The sequence below is a fragment of the Eubalaena glacialis genome, chromosome 15 (genome assembly GCF_028564815.1).
Source record: "Eubalaena glacialis isolate mEubGla1 chromosome 15, mEubGla1.1.hap2.+ XY, whole genome shotgun sequence".
NCBI classification, from domain to species: domain Eukaryota; kingdom Metazoa; phylum Chordata; class Mammalia; order Artiodactyla; family Balaenidae; genus Eubalaena; species Eubalaena glacialis.
The window spans coordinates 67,747,530-67,764,108 of NC_083730.1; the positions used below are offsets into that span (position 1 = coordinate 67,747,530).

Genomic DNA, 16,579 nt, shown 5'->3' on the forward strand with positions numbered 1-16,579 from the left:
GGCCACTGTGCCTGCCTCCGGGATGAGGCTCATGCTCGGCAGCGTCGCCCAGGAGGCCCTTTGCAGTCTGACCCCCCAGTTCTCCTCATGTTTCTCCCTCCCCCAAGAGGAGAGCTGTCCCAGGGCCCTGCTGTGTCCTGTCTGGTCCTGCACCCTGGCTCCCACAGTGCCCTCACCTGGAATCCCCACCTCTCCCTATTGTGTCTTTGTGCCCCTTCGTATTCCAAGCCCCACATCCCCTCTTGGCAGCTTTCCAAGTTCGGGCTGCCTCCCCGCCCATCCTCCAGTGGAACCAACTTCTGTGCCCTCTGGTATTTCCTTGGCCCTGGGAGCTCACCGGTTGGGAGTGTGGTTATATTGGTGTTTATCCCTCGTAAGACTGTGCCTCTTATTCACATCTGTCCTGAGGGAGCTGACCTTCTTTGGAGAGGTGGTTGATGAGCATGTAGGACAGATGATGAGTCCATAAGCGTGTGGCTCCACGGGGGAGCCCTGTGGGGAGGAGGGCACGGGGCATTGGGGGCAGGTCTCGCCGGGCCACCACAGGCAGAGGTGTGCCTGTGGGAGGCGTCCGGGGCCTCAAACTCCCACCCTTTCTGTTGATTTCCATAGGCTTTGGTGAGCTTGGCTGGTCTGATGACCTTTTTTGGGATGGGTAGGATGGGAGAGTCAAATCCTTAAAAAGTTTTCAGCAAATAATTGAGAGCAACATTTAATTTTTCTGTGGCTTTTCTGCCATCACTATGATCCTGTTAATACAGATGAAGGTGATGAATTGTAAACGGATCAAAGGGCATTAATCATTTCTAGTGTAATGTGGGTATTAAGAATGCTAATTACTGCCCTTTCCAGCCCAGACTCAAGTGGTTATTTTATTTGTAGGAAGAATTAATACAGATTAAAGGATATTAACTGCATCCCTCTGTGTAAGATTTCCATGTTGGCTCTACTGTGACACGGTCACTCCTCTCTGTCTCACGCACTCTCAGTGACATGTCCATCCACGAGGTGTCGGTGAGCGCGGCCGAGTCGCAGGCCATCATGGATGAGGCCCTGGGGCTTCGGAGGAGGCGGCAGGCGCTGACTGTGCATGAGAAGGAGCCGGACCTGAAGCTGGTGCAGCCCATCCCCTTCCTCACGTAGGTCGTCTGGGTCTGGGCTGCCGGGTGGCCACTGGGCCCTGCTTGGGAGGGGGCTCAGCCCGTCCGGGCTGCTGCCGTGGCAGGAGCTGGGCGCACGTGGGCGGGTGGCTGCAGGAAGCAGGCCGGGCCTCCCCTGGTCGAAGTCCCTCTCTGTTGCTGTCCTTGACCCACCATCTGCCATGTTCCTGTAAGCCCCTCTCATCTGCCCACCCTAAGGGGAGAAGGAAACCAGCATTAGCCAAGCCCTGGACGGGGGACACCAGGACTCAGAGAGGCTAATGGTGAGGGAGGAGCTGATACCAGGTCCTGGCTTCCCGATCTCTAGTCCATGCTCCCCTGCTAGGGCCGCTCGGCACCCTGGAAGGTGGGCCTCAGCATAGCCCCAGGAAGGGTGGTCCCTGGAGTTGGGGTCATTTAGCCCTTCAGTGAGGTCTGTTCCTAACATCCTGACATTGACTCTCGTGCCTATAAGTTGAGAGTGTCTCATATGTGGAGGCAAGTCACGTGGTGGCCCACAGCTCCCCACCAGATGGGACAGACCTGGGTCCAGCCCTGGTGCCCTCGCCGGGTCATTATGTGCCACTCCCTGGAAAAGAGGGAGCAGCATCCCTCTCTTGTAGGGTCATCATGATAATTGAATGGAGTGCTCGGGGGTCGTGCAGAGCCAGCACGCAGGAGGGGCTGGCTCCAACCCACGTTACTGCTCCTACTTGTTCGTTCCCGCACGTTTGAGTTTCCCAGGAAACTGGAGGCAGTCCCAGGGGTACTTAGTCACCAGAAGGAGGGGCACATGTGCAAAGCTGACAGGCCCCTCGAGGAGAGAAGCACAGCACCAAGAGCTCATAATGGGGTCCGCACTGCTCCGGGGGTTGGGGAAGGCTTAGGGCCAGAGCTGGAGTCCGTTGGAGGAGTGGCCATGGATCAGGCAAAGGGGCTGGGGGCTGTGAGTGGGGTGTGGTTTCCGAGCAGGGGGAAGCCTGTGTAAAGGCCCTGTGGTATGTGGGGGGTGGTTTTGTTTGCAGAACTGAAAGCAAGCTATCGAGGGGAGAGTGCAGGGGGTGGGTCGGGGAGGGGGGGGCGGGGTTGCGGTGGTGCGATGAGGCTGGGCGCCACTGAGGGGACAGGCGGAGGCTTTGGTTTTTAGTCTGAGGGCCTGGGAAGCTGTTCAAGGTTGGAAGGGTGAGTACGTCATGCTACACTGTGTCATACCATAACACAGCATGACACACAACATAACACATGACTACATGTAAAACACAAAACAACAGACAGCATACAACATAACACATGCTACACCTCACCACAACAGGGCACACAACACAACTTATACACAGCAAAACACACGACAGTCTCGGTTTGCATCCAGCAAGCCCCGGCCCAAGAGCTGTTCAGCCCCTTTGGACCATATCCCTGTCAGTATTCCTCCCCCAGAAAACCAGACTAGTGGCAACAGGACAATGACACCGTCGTTTTAAAGATTCGACCTTGTAGGGAAGGGGTTCTTGAGTGAGTCTGTGGTTTCTCCGTGTGCCTGGTAGGTCTGAAGGGGCCTGGGGCTGAGATGCCTCAGGGCTTCTCCTGCAGGCAGTGGAGCGGGTGCGGGCTCTTCTCCAGCCCCGGCTGCTCCACCTCAGCCATCAGTAAACTGAGACCACCCCGCCCTCATGGAGGTGGCGGCCCTGAGCTCCGGGTACCCCGTGTTGTGTGCTGACCCAGGCGGTGACCCTCTCCCTGCAGCTGGAAGTGCCTCGGGGAGAGCCTGCTGGCCACGTACCACCACCTCACCACCTGCGAGCCCCCGCGGCCCAGCCTTGGCAAGAGGATCGACCTGTCCGACTACCAGGACCCCGGCCAGCCCCTGGTGTCCTCTGCCGTGGTGGCACCTGTCAGCGTGATCCAGCCGAGCCCCGTCAGCGCCAACCCCGAGGTGACCGTGGCAGAGCCCGTGCTCTCTTACGCCCCCGTGGCCACGGCCAGCTTCCTGCTGCACAGCCCCAGCCTGTTGGAGACGGGCATCCCTGCGGGTGAGCAGGCCTTGGGGTTGGCTTCGGGAGAGACCCTGTCTGCTGAGCAGGAATGAGAGTCGGGGTGCCCTGGCCTCTCCAGAGGGACGGGTCCTGCTGCCGCTCCTGGCCCCACAGGGGAGCCTCTGGGCCTTCTTGCAGGGCCTCCCTTGTCAGGGGTGGCTTCTGCAGTGGGGCCCCTGCAGGGAAGGGGTTGGCCTCAGGGATACAGCTCCTCAGACCACTCGATGCCCAGTTGCTCAGTCCTGGGGTAGAGTTCACTCCTGCTTGTGACCTGTGAGCTGGCGGGTCCCTCTGCTGGTTCTGCGCAGTTGCTGGCTTACACCCTGCACCCAGTGCTGCTGTGCACTGACGTTCTGAGTTCTTTAGCTTTAAGAAGCAGTCAGCATAGTTACCGCCGTATGCAGTAGTATATGTTGGAATGGTTTTATTGGTTTCTATTATCATTGGAGTTGTAAAAAAATTTCAGACTAAAGTTCCTGAGCCTTTCCTTGATTTTTGTGTCACCGGTGAAGAATATCTGGCAGTTAAGGAAGTTTCTGAATGAACCTGTATATGATTGTTTTTAACTTTTTAACTTAATCATACATGACACCCCTCTCTTCTCTGTATGATTTATGTGACTCTCTTGCCCACATCATGTCACTGGGCCATGGTGATGGACAGAGTCAGTGTCATTGCTACTTGCTCTGTTCCATCCCAGGCCAGCCAGTGGGAGGGGCAGGGGGATGGGGTGGTTGACTCTGAGACCCTGGCATTCTGTAGGTGTGGAAAGTAGCCTTGAGATCTGGCTTTTGGGCTCTGTGAGTTGGAGAAAGGGGTGAGAGTTAAGCGGTTTGGAATGGATTTTTCCCAGGCTCCTTGTTGTTAGAGCAGACAGGAGATTTCCTGAATGTCAAAGAAGCCACAGGTTAAACCTGCAGGCAGGGTTATTGTAAAAGAAGGGACCGAGTGCCTCGTGGTGCATTTCCCTAGCCTGCCTCTTGTGAGATTTCAACGTGCTCTCTTTGTGAAGGTGATGTTTCTGGGGGAGATAAATCCAAGAAAGCGGTGAAGCGGAAGAAGATTTCTGAGGAGAGCGGGGAGACGGCGAAGCGGCGGTCTGCCCGCGTCCGAAACACCAAGTGCAAAAAAGAAGAGAAGGTGGACTTCCAGGAGCTGCTGGTGAAGTTCTTGCCGTCCAGGTACGGTGCACTTTTTCTGTTTTAGCAAAGGAAGCACACAAACCTCCTGCCTCTGTCACGTCTCTGGTTCCGTGGCCGCCCTCCCCTCCAGGCATGTCCTCCATCTTCTTGTAACATCTGTACAAACGGCCAATGCTTGGGTCTTCCTGGATTGGAGGCTTGGGTTTTCTTGCCTCTCCTGCCTCTGGATGTCCTGAAGGCAGGAACCATGAGTTTTGCGTCTTTTGGAGCTGGAGGTGATCCGCTCACTCCCCCGGGCCTTCCCTTGTTGCCAGGAGGCCTGGGGCTGCTGCTCCTCAGGTGCAGACGTGGGGACGGCCCGTGGAAGGGGCCCCCTGCGCTCAGGGAGGGCGCCTGCTTGGCTTCTCCAGGCTCTGCAGGGTTCCCTCGAACTCTGAGAAGGTGGACGGTGGGCTCAGGAGTCATCCCTTGCTTTCACTGGTTCGCGGTGTTCCTCAGAGGAGCCTCCCGGGAGGAGGTGGGGCAGACTGCGTGGAGCTGGGGGGGCTGCGCCCCAGTGCTCCTTCCCTAGGTCTTCGCCAGCCCTTGGTCCTTGCCCTGTCACCTCCCTCAGATGCTCCGGGACCTTGATGCCTGAGCCTTCCTGGGGTTTATGGTGCCAGTGCCAGACTTCTTAATGCCCTCACTGAGGGCAGAGAGCAGTCAGTCTCTGCTGGTCGGGCATCTCTCTGCCTTCTAACGTTGTCTTGTCATGTCTTGTCAGCTGGGGCTTCCTCTCTTACCCCCTGTGTCTTTGTGAGTTGACTCCATTTTATTCCTTCCCGGTTACTGGAGTGGAGCTTGGGAGGTAACCACGTGTGTTACGTGAGCATGTGTCCCAGGAGTCCTCAGCTAGCATTTTGGCTCGTGACAGTAGGTTTCAATGGTGATGCATCCAAGCGGAGGAGGAGGAGGAGCCAGGAGCTTTAGGTGGATTGTAAATCTGTTTTGCCACAAGGTTCCTGATTTTCCTAATTTGCTGCCTTTCTGTTTTTGTGTGGTGAGAGGGAAATGCTCAGAAGTGGAGCTGTTCTCAGTGAGTGGAGGGCGCGGGCTCTCTCATCAGTTCCTCCCTAGCCGCCCCTCCAAGAGCAGGTCTCCCTTCCGAGGGCTGCGAAGAGGAGGTGCCAAGGGGCCCGAGGACCATTTCCCCATCTCCCCTCCGCTCATTGCCCCGCCCAGGGCCTTGCTCCCCAGCCCCCTTCGTGTGGAATAGTGTCTACCTTCTTTTTTATTCTTTATTTCAACTGCTGGTTTCCTGTGTGGTTTTCACGTCAGCTTCCTCGAATCGTCAGGCAGGGGCACACGGTGGCTTGCTGGGCGTGGTCTCTGGGGCAGGGGCGTGCAGTTGCACACCAGGATGTCAGGAGGCGCCTGCCTGTCCATCCTCGGCGAGGTGGCGGGCTCGGCTAAAGTGGAGTCCCTGGGGGGGTCTGAGGTGTGGTGCCTGCTGGGAGAGGCCTCCCCGGGCTCAGAGAGCTATGAGGAGCTGTGGAGGGGCCACCACCCACCCACTTTCTCCTCGTCCCGCAGGTCCCCCTCGGGCCTTGGCACCTGGAGGCCTGGCCGACTGTGCTGCCCAAGTGGAGCCTTTCGGCCTCTGTCTCTAGCTCTCCGTGGGGGTTCTTTCTCTCCCTCTCCCTCTCCCTCCCCCTCCCCCTCCCTCTCTCTCTCTTTCTCTCTCTCGCTAGAAGGTCAGCTTCCTGTGGGCGGGGCTACCACAACCCCAGCTGTATATTCTGGTGATCACCTGCTGATGGGATGGGTGAGGGAGTGGGGCGCAGGCCAGACCCGGCCACAAAGGCCCAGGAGAGGCGGAGCCCCGCTCACCTGGGGCAGCCTCGGTCCGGTTCAGCTCTCCTCTCTCTCAGGGGAAGGTGTTGGAACATGCGCTGTGGCCTTTGCGAGTTCGGTGTGTTCCGTGCAGGTTAAGAAAACTGGACGCCGAGGAGGAAGACGACCCCTTTAGTAACTACGAAGTCCCGTCAGAAGCCAAACTGGAGAACTTCCCAAGCGTCGGGCCCCACAGGCTGTCCTTCGACTCAGCCACGTTCATGGAATCTGGTAGGACCCGGGCACCATGGGCAGTGCTGTGAGGACTCCTTCCTCCCATTCTCCTGGAACCCGCTCAGGCCGCGTGCTGCGGGGACGGGTCTGGGTGGTTTTTCAAGGGTGGTCCAGGGGCTGCCTGGCTCTGTCCTGCCTGAGGTCTGTGGTCAGCTGGAGGAAGGGGGTACGCTGGAGTGTCCTGGCTCACACTCCACCGTGCTCCCTAGGGGTGCGGGCTTTGCCGGTCGAATGGGTGCATCGCGGCTCTTGGGTACAGCCGGGCGCTGTGCTGCTGTGCAAGGCCACACCCAGGGGTCAGCCCTCTCGTGCCCGCCTGGGCCTTGGAGGTTCAGACAGGTGTGCCCACAGCCGTGAGGCCCGCCCTCAGCGCCCCCCTGGGGCACATGGGCTCTTCCCGCTGGCGCCCGCTCTCATCTCCCGAACAAAATGGGGCCCCTGGCACGGAGGGTCCTCTGTTGAAGTCGGGTCACTTCCCCCGCTCCGGGCAGAGAAGCAAGACGTGCACGCCTTCCTGCTGGGGAACCTGAGCAACGGGGGCATCCTGGAGCTCATGATGCGCTACCTGAAGAGCATGGGCCACAGGTTCCTGCTGCGCTGGCCGCCGGGCCTGGCAGAGGTCGTGCTCAGCATCTACCACAGCTGGCGGAGGCACAGCGCCAGCCTGCCCAACCCGCTGCTCAGGGACTGCGGCGACGGACACATCCAGGTTGGCTGGCCGGGCGGCGGGCAGGCGGGGGCCAGGCATAGGCAGGGGACCTGGGCTGCAACTGCAGGTGGAGGTGTGGGGTTGAGACGGGGGGCGGGTCACGGGGGAGGGAGGTTCACGAGCCGGAGGAGAGCAGCGGAGAGGCTGGAAGGTGGAGGCTTGCTATGTTCTAGGTGCCAGGGACCGTCACTACCTGTTTTTTCAACAGGTGAGGAGACACAAGTGCAGAGGTGGAGGAAGGCTGCCGAAGGGGTGTTGGGGGCTGCCAGCCGTGGGGGCCGAGCCTACGCACTGCCCTCTGCAGCCCAGGCCCTTGCACTCAGTGCCTCCCAGGGCCAAGGGAGCCAGGGTGCTTTGGCCACTTCTCCCATGAGAGGAGGAAGGCCGCTTCTGAGGAGGCAGCACTGGGAGCTTTCAGGGCCCCCTGGGTGGTATTTCTTGCTGGGGGCACAGAAGTGGAGGAGCTCCAGGTTCACAGGTCCTCAGGGCCGTGTGGGTCAGGGGCCCCTGGCGGTGCAGCCTCCACTGGGACACCCCAGGGACTGCCTTCTGGCAGCATCTGCCCAGGCCTGCTCCCCCAGGCCCATCTGCCCAGACTCTCCCGGGTCCTCCCGAGTCTGTTCCAGTGTAGATCCACGTGCCTCTCCTTATGTCCCAGCAGGGTGGAGCGGCGGGAGGGGCCAAGGCTTTGGTCCCTAGACAGACCAGCTTGGTTATTTCCCAGCTGTGCCCGTTGGCCAGGCTGGCGCCTCCTTACTGCTGAGTCTCAGCTTCCTGGTCCACCCAGGGAATGACGCGCCCACCCTGGGGGCTGTCAGGGTTGAGTGCCTGGCGCTCGGCAGGTGGCAGGGCTGCCTCTTCCATAGGACAGTCCCCGAGGACTGAAGGCGGGTCTCCCGGGTCCTCCCGAGTCTGTTCCAGTGTAGATCCATGTGCCTCTCCTTATGTCCCAGCAGGAAGCCAGTGATTACCAGTTATGAAATGGAAAGTAGGTAGAGGGAAACTTGATGTTCTCGTCAGAGTAAATTTTAGTTTAGGTTCGTTCCATCCCCCGCCCTTGACCTATGTGACCCTGTTCCTGACCATCCGTGCCTGTCCTGCAGGACATGATGCTGATGTCCCTCTCCTGCATGGAGCTGCAGCTGGACCAGTGGCTGCTGACCAAGGGCCGGAGCTCTGCAGGTAGGCGACCTTCTGTGTTCTGTATGGGGCGACTTTCTGGACCCTCGGCAGCCGGGAGGGGACAGGAGTGGGGGGCTGAGTCACACCTACAGGGGGCGCATTTCCTGGGTCAGCTTGTCAGGCCAAGAAAGACCCGGGGTCTCTGAGAAGCAGCTGAGCCCCAAGGGAGCCACCTGCCTGCTTCTGTTACTCAGGATGAGGGACGTGACATTTCCGTTTTCTCAGGTTATCACCTGATACTTTACGTGTCCCCAGTCATTGTCCCAGGTGATGTGGATCGTTCTGACTTAAACCACCACCTGGTGAGCAAAGATATGCTCCAGATCAGTCTGCCGGATGAGGGCCTCTAGCCCCAGGGTCTCCGTATCCCCATCCAGCCCATCTGGCTCTCTGCCGCTCGGGGGCTGTGAGGCTCCAGGGCTCAGGGCTGGGGGCAACCTCAGGGAGCAGAAGGGTGTCTGGGCCCCGCACATGAGGTTGACTCCTTCCGACCTGATGGTTTTCAGTGTCTCCTCGGAACTGCCCTGCGGGTGTGGTGAGCGGCAGGTTCGGGCCCGACTTCCCGGGAGCCCACTTCCTGGGGGACCTCCTGCAGCTGTCGTTCGCCTCGTCCCAGCGGGACCTGTTTGAGGATGGCTGGCTGGAGTTTGTGGTCCGCGTGTACTGGTTGAAGGCGCGGTTCCTGGCGCTGCAGGTTGGTCTGTGGTCGGCTGCTTGGGGAGGATGCGCTGGCACCCAGTGGGAGGGGAGAGAGCTGGCTGCGTGGTGGAGGGTGTGTGTGCGCACGTGTGGCACCTGCCTGGGCACTGGGCTCTGCATGAGGCGGTGGGACGTGGTGGGGAACATGCAGCATCTCAGAAGTCCCGACGCCCACCATCAGCACAGCTGTAGCGCCACGAGGGGCCTCATGGGCCCCCTGTAGACCCAGCGAGGTTGCTTTGGAGCCTTGACCCTTTCCTTATGTTTCCCGAGAGAGCCTGAGCATGTGTGCAAATGGGTGCAGAGTTTTTTGGGAGGGAATCACTGCCCATCTGTGTGAATGGAGCTTGTCTGGAGGGCCCGGGAGGGCTGGCTGTCCCCCAGCCCCTTGCACACTGTGGCACCCAGTGCCCCACAGTCGGTTCTGGAGCTGGGACAGGCCTGGGTCTAGTCGCGGCTCTGCCAGCTTCGCTCAAGATTTGGAGTAGATACTCATCCTTGCTCTGGTGTCCCGGTGTCCTCACCCCCACCACGAGGGTCATGATGCTCCCCTTGGAGCTGTAGTGTGAATCATTCGTTCATGCGTTCATTCAGCAGGTACTTAACTGAGCCCCACCCGCTCTGTAGAGGGGATGGTAGTAGTTGGCTAAAACCGCCCTCATGGTGCCCCCAGTCTGGTGGGCTCAGGGGGCAGGCACCTGGTGCAGCACAGCGAGTGCCCCTCCTCTGCCCAGGGAGACATGGAGCAGGCCCTGGAGAACTATGACATCTGCACGGAGATGCTGCAGAGCTCCACTGCCGCCCGGGCTGTGGCGGGAGCCGAGCAAAGAGACGTCGTGATCCGCCTGCCCAACCTCCACAATGACTCAGTCGTCTCCCTGGAGGAGGTGAGTGGGAGCTTTTTAATGGTGTTTTCTTGGTCAAAGGCCTGACCTGTCCGTGCGGACTAGGAGAGCGGCCCACGTGCTGAGCAGGGCAGGGTGGGACCCGGGAGAGGCAGCTCTGAGGCACAGGGTGCCACGGACTCGCAGGCACACCCCCTGATGGAGCGCTCCTCTGGCCCTGGGGTGGGTCAGCGGTGTGTGGTTCTAATCCTGTCCTCACTGTGCAGCCTCTGACCACATGCCCACATGCCCACAGTTCCACATCTGTGACACATTCACATTGGCTGAAAGCCTTCAGACTCTTGCAGGGTGGTTTCAGGGCCAGGCCTAGTGCAGTGCCCCTGCTGCCCGTGTCCTGCAGGCCTCCTGTGAGGAGAGGGTTCCGGGGGTTGGTGGTGTGTGCCAGCCTCTGGCCTGGGCTCCCTAGGTCTCTGCAGCCCCATGCTCCGCGGTTCTAGGAGTCTGGTTTGCTGAACTGTGGCCATGAGGCTGTCTAACCATTTTCACAGACACTTTCTGGAACCCTTCTGCTTCTGTGGTAGTTTTGTTTTTTGGTATATTTGTTCTTCAAAGACTTGAATGCCTTGCCCTTAATAGAAATACTATTTATAAAGTATTTTATAAGGTATTTACTTGCTGTAAATACTTCTTGGCTGGGTCTGTTAAATGCAAAACTCTGGGGGGCTTCCCTGGGGGCACAGTGGTTAAGAATCCGCCTGCCAATGCAGGGGACACGGGTTCGATCCCTGGTCCGGGAAGATCCCACATGCTGTGGAGCAGGCTAAGCCCATGCGCCACAACTACTGAGCCTGCACTCTAGAGCCTGTGAGCCACAACTACTGAGCCCGTGCGCTGCAACTACTGAAGCCCACGCACCTAGAGCCCGTGCTCCACAACAAGAGAAGCCTCTGCAATGAGAAGACCGCTCACCGCAACGAAGAGTAGGCCCCGCTTGCCGCAACCAGAGAAAAGCCCGCACGCAGCAGCGAAGACCCAACGCAGCCAAAAATAAAAAATAAATAAAATAAAATAAATTAATTAAAAAAAAAAATGCAAAACTCTGGCTGCATTCAGGGAGCCCGTGAGGGCTTGGTCGTCAGGCAGTGATTCTGGGCCTTTTCCAGATTGACAAGAACCTGAGGTCGCTGGAACGGTGCCAGTCACTGGAGGAGACTCAGCGGCTGTACGAGGCTGGCGACCACCGGGCCGTCGTGCGCCTGCTCCGCCCCACCTTGTGCCCCAGTGGGTTTGACCGGGCCAAACACCTGGAGTTCATGACGTCTGTGCCTGAGAGGCCGGCCCAGCTGCTGCTGCTGCAGGTGTGTGCTGTCCCGGCCCCTCTCCTGCTTGTGCCTTCTGCTTGGCCGGAGTTTCTTCTCCGGGAGCGTGGAGGCAGCCCTGGAGAAAGTAGAGAGAAGTGGAGTAAAATCCGCCCCCTCGGGCACCGGGAAGACGTGGTGAGCATATACGGCGGGGAATTGGAACCTAGGGTTCTGCTGGGCTCAAGGTGAGCCTGCGCCAGGCTCTGAACTTCCACGTGGCAGAGAGGGAAGGGAGACTAGTCAGGGCTTAGCCATCCATCCACCTGATGGTTCATCTGCCTGTCGTTCATTGCTTTTTAAATTAACTATTGAGTACATATAAAATTGATAAAATATCTATACAATGTAAAGAGTTAAGAGAAGGTAAATAGTCCCGTAGGATCAAGTAGCTGAAGGAAAGGAACACGAGTGTGGTGTGTGAGGCCCATGTGCCCTGTCGGCTCCTTCCACGCCCCCGTCCTCAGCACGTGAACCTCCGCTGAGAGCTGGCCGGGCACCAAGCCTCTGCTGGGCTGCGTGGTCACTCAGCCTCCCTGCGCCTCAACGTCTTGTCTCTGGAGCGGGGATGGTTATTGTACCTCAGAGGCCTGCTGTGGAGTTTCATGAGCTGGCATGTGTGGGCATCACGCCTGGCATGTGGCAAGCCCCAGATGGGTGCTGGCAGTGGCCGCTGCCGCCATCCTCGGGACGCGTGGAGATGGATGTGGAAAATGATACACAGGATGTGCTCAGTGGTGTGGGGTGGGCTTTGATTTATTATCTCACTGGGTCCTTCCTCTTCAGTCTAGGGAGAGAGCCCAGTCTTCTCCCGGGCTTTTTAAAAATTTTTATTTTTTTAACCTTTTTAAAAATTTTTTTGGCCACACCGTACAGCATGTGGGATCTTAGTTCCCTGACCAGGGATCGAACCTGCATCCCCTGCAGTGGAAGTGCAAAGTCTTAACCACTGGACTGCCAGGGAAGTCCCCTCCCGGGCTTTTTGAACTTTCTTGAACTGGGAAATGGTTAAGAGGTGTGACTGGGAACAAGCGGAGGTGAAAGGGGAAGAATGGGGAGAGGAGCGCAGGGGACGAGCTGTGATGACCTCAGCGCCAGTGGCTGTGAGGTAGACAGCTGAGTGTGCCAGGGACAGGCCAGCTCAGTGGCTCAGGTGGTCTTGCTCTGTGGTCTGGAGCTCCTGGGCAAAGTGGGCGGGGGGGCCCCAGGGGAGGGGGCTGCTGCTGGGGAGGCACCGCACGGTGCTGAGGCCCGAGATGAGGCCTGGGCCGAGTGCTGGGGAATCTGCTGGGTTTTGCCCCTTTTCCTCTTGAGAGGGTGTGTTTTCTTATTGATTTGGAATGCTTTTTATATATTAGAGATATTAATCTTTTTCTCATCAAATGTTTTTTCCCAGTTTGTTGTCTGCTTTTAAATTGCAGCTTGTGCTTTCTTTGACGTACATAAGTTTTGAATTTTTAAGTCATTAAATCTCTTGATGTTTTCAAACAGTGGTGAATTTGTTCATTATGCTTAGAAAGCCTTTTCGAGGCTAGAACAGGATTCATCCAGTTGTTGCACACACAGGATGGAGCTCCCACAGTGTGCCTGACACCGGGCAGCGGGGAGGCCCCCTGACGGAACCTACTCTCCACAAGGGAGGCTGCAGGGGGCGTGTCAACAGACAGACAGAGGCCTGTGCGCCTTGCTTCTTCCTGCAGTGTTAGGTGTTGGGTTCATGCTTGCATGTAACCCGCTTCACCTAGCTTTTGTAGGGTGGGGGTCTGACTTGGAATCCTCTCTGGGATATGCAGGAGGCTCGGTCTCCCTGTGTAGATGAGCTGCCTGCCACATTCTTCAATGTAAGTGTACAGTCTCCTCATGGTTGCGTTGATTCTTAGTCCTGATACTTTGGGTTGCTGTTTGAGCAGGACGTTTTTGCTGGTCATTATGTCTTCTAACTACGTTTATGGTTTATAGGAACCCTGTTGATTTTTGCGTGTGTATTTTAAATCTGGCCACTTCACTGCATTCCCTTTATTTCTGATGGTTTCTGTTTTGGGTGGATGGTCTGTTGCCACAGTCGGTGGTGATCTGCTCTCCTCATTTGTTGGCAGTTATTCTTCTGCTTTGTAGCTCTTTCTGGCCTCAAGCACTGGGGATCATGTCACATTAGAGTGATGGGTCCTTGTCTTGTTCCTGACTTTCTGTCAACCAGCCCCTTGCATGTTCTGATCAGGTGGGGTTGGCTCCGGCCTGTGGCCTCCACCTCTGCCCCTGTGGGCTCTGTCACACCTCAGCAGCTCCTGCTCGGTGCTGGCTTTCCCTAAAGAAACACAGACCCCGTTTTCCTGGCAATTAAGGCTCTTAAGTTGGGGGTGGTTTTGACCTGCGTTCAGGTGCGTTTCTGCCTGTCTGTCACCTCAGAGGGCGGTCAAGGTGGGCGGGCCTGCTCTGCATGCCCTGGGCCCCTGTGGGGCCAGGTGTGGCGAGCGTGGCCGTAGCTCTCACAGCGCCTTCATGCCCCCTCCTCCCTCATTCAGGACTCCTTGCTCCGGCTGGAGGACCACCGGCAGTGCTTCGAGTGCTCTGACGTGGCTCTGAATGAGGCGGTCCAGCAGATGGTTAATGCCACTGAGGCTGCCGCCAAGGAGGAGTGGGTGGCCACGGTAACCCAGCTGCTGCTGGGCATTGAGCAGGCGCTCTCAGCAGACAGCAGCGGCAGCATCCTGAGGGACTCATCCTCCGCCGCTGGCCTCACCCGGCTCACCAACAACCTCATCCAGGTAACCCGGCTCCTTCCCGCCCGCCCGCGGCCCGGTTGGCCCTGAGGACGCACCCTGGGGGGAGCTGACCCTGCAGTGATGCCCCATCGCCCCAGGTCATCGACTGCAGCATGGCCGTGCAGGAGGAGCCCAAGGAGCCCCACGTGTCCTCGGTGCTGCCCTGGATCATCTTGCACCGCATCATCCGGCAGGAAGAGGACAGCTTCCGCTCCCTGTGCCACCAGCAGCAGCTCCAGAGCCCGGCAGACGAAGGTGTGGGGATGCGGTCCGGTGGGGGCGGCCCTCAGCCCGGTGTCCCTGCCTCTCATCTCTGCCTCAGGGCCCTGCGGCCCTGTCCAGGCACCGTGAGTGGGCTTGGGCTCGGGCAGCGGATGTTTTGTGGCACTTGGATGGAGGCAGAGGCTCCCCACCATGCGGTGGGGGCGGGGCCGTGGCCTGTGCAGTGTTTTACGTCGGGTGCAGGTGGAGAGCACCGTGAGGAGTGGGCTTGCTCTGGGAGCCTCGTGCCGCCAGCTCCTCCAGTCCCTGCACAGCCCGTGGGCCCTCGGGTGTGGGCCCGGGCAGCTGGAGGGCAGCACGGGGCAAGCAGGCGCAGGTTCCACTTCTCGGCCATGTGACCATGGGCCAGTCAGGCGACCCCCAGCCTCTGTTCCCCCGTCCACTCTGGGGATAGTGGCACCATCTCAGGGTTGTTGGAGGACCTATGGGGCAGTAAAGCCATCGTTGCCACGGTAGGTCAGTGCTGGCACGAGGGGTGCTGGTGCCGAGTGCAGAGGCCGCAGGGGCGAGCCAGGGCCCTGTGTGGAGATGGCACTTGAGCCGGGTCAGCACAGTGGTGGGAAATGTGGTCGGTGCAAGAAATTACATCAAAACAACAGCTAAATGACATTTAAGCAAAGAGTGTAGCTCTACCAAATGGACTTTATTCCTTTGGTTTTCTCGCATTTTCAATCTAAACTTGGCTGATACACGTATACTTTTTATATAGCTATGATTACAATACACGTATTTATGTGTATATTCAACCAGCTTAAAATTGAATTTATTGGGGGGTTTTCCTCAGTCATTTGACGGATCAGCAAAGCGCACAGGAAGGAAAGTCAGCTGTGTGGCCACAACCACGGAGCCCACACCCGCTTGCCTTCCTTCCACTTGCTCTCTTGCTCCAAGTGCTTCACTCCGCAGGTGTCTGTCAGCTGCTCTCTGCTTGTCAGGCCTCCGTGGGTGAGAACCTCTGGCCTGGGAAGGTTCACGGTGGGGGCGACAGACGGGACCACTAGCGGCACCCACAGTGCCACGCCTGAGGCCTGACGGGGGACCGGGAAGCGATGGGACAGCTGGGCAGGGACCCGGAAGGGCTGGGCATGTGGCTGGACTTGGCAAAGAGCCAGACCGAGAAAAGCTTTCGCCCCCGTGTATAAGCTATGTGGCTGTGTTCCGTTGTCTTCATGATGCTAGGAGAGGTGCCCTGCTTTGCCCAACTCTCAGGGCAGCGGTGTTTCTCTTACTGGTCATTCTTTAGTCAATACCTCATGCACGTCTTTTTGCTTCTGCTGAATTGATTTTTTTGGATAAATTTTTAAAACGGTTATCTTTAGAGTGCTTGACAAATAGTGCCTCTGTGTTTTACAAAAAAGCTTCAGTGGTGAAAAAAAATTAAGGTTTACACCTATAAATGTAGGTGTAAAAAGACTTCTGGATTAAGAGTCTCCTCTTAATTAATTATGCAAGCACAATATAGGTTTTTCTTGGTTTGCTTTTTTGTTTTTTTAGTAACAGGATTTCTTTTGTTTTATTTTAAATATCTATTTATTTATTTATTTGGTTGCACCTGGTCTCAGTTGTGGCAGGCGGGCTCCTTAGTTGTGGCATGCGAACTCTTAGTTGTGAGATGCATGTGGGATCTAGTTCCCTGACTAGGGATCGAACCCAGGCCCCCTGCATTGGGAGCGTGGAGTCTTATCCACTGTGCCACCAGGGAAGTCCCCACAATATAGTTTTTTAAAAAACTACCAGTAAGCAAATAAGGGAAGGAGGACAGTCCAAGGCCGTAAACTTCAAAATGGTGGGCTAGGGAAACAAAGATCCTGGTGTACTGGCCGCCGGTGTGGCCCGTCCCCTCCTCCACCCCCAGGAGGAGGACTGAGGGGACAGGGTGAGTGGACAGAGTCCTCTGTTCTGTAGAGAGTGGGCTGGCGGGGCTGCCCCCTGTATTGCCCTGGGCCTTGGCAGAGGCAGGAAGGGCTGCTGGGTCCTGCCTCTCCTGGTGGCAGACTACATGGAGGGCACTCTGGCCGGCAGTAAGGGGCCGGCGTGGGGCAATGTTGCATGCTGAGTTCCCTGGAGCAGATGCTGGGATGGTATATTAGGAATTTCTACTCGTGAAAGGAAGAGGGAAGCAGCGGGGGAGAACAGGGTGCATCCTGACGTCGTCTCGGCCCCCGGCGGGGGCTCTGTAGCATGTCGGGCAGAGGAAGCCAGGCCTTTGCCCTCTCATCTCACTTCAGTCACTGGACGTGGCTCCCGCGGCTGTAGCCAAGCCGAAGGAACTGCTGGCTGGGGCCGTGTGCTGGCCGCACTGCTCTCCCTGGGCAGCCATTTAGG

General features: G+C 57.8%; 1 protein-coding gene across 6 annotated transcripts in view; it reads left to right on the top strand.

Moving 5' to 3' along the window:
• The window catches only part of CABIN1 (calcineurin binding protein 1), a 100,344-nt gene that overhangs the window by 14,811 nt on the left and 68,954 nt on the right, over positions 1–16,579 (top strand). For 5 of the 6 annotated variants that reach the window (XM_061169923.1, XM_061169928.1, XM_061169927.1 and 2 more), the window contains exons 8-18: positions 990–1,139; positions 2,880–3,166; positions 4,182–4,350; positions 6,278–6,414; positions 6,909–7,126; positions 8,230–8,308; positions 8,815–9,002; positions 9,742–9,894; positions 11,016–11,210; positions 13,733–13,975; positions 14,071–14,227. In XM_061169923.1, coding sequence (XP_061025906.1) covers positions 990–1,139; positions 2,880–3,166; positions 4,182–4,350; positions 6,278–6,414; positions 6,909–7,126; positions 8,230–8,308; positions 8,815–9,002; positions 9,742–9,894; positions 11,016–11,210; positions 13,733–13,975; positions 14,071–14,227 — 1,976 coding nt within the window. The remainder of the gene's footprint in view (positions 1–989; positions 1,140–2,879; positions 3,167–4,181; positions 4,351–6,277; positions 6,415–6,908; positions 7,127–8,229; positions 8,309–8,814; positions 9,003–9,741; positions 9,895–11,015; positions 11,211–13,732; positions 13,976–14,070; positions 14,228–16,579) is intronic. The other variant, XM_061169926.1, reaches the window with a different exon arrangement.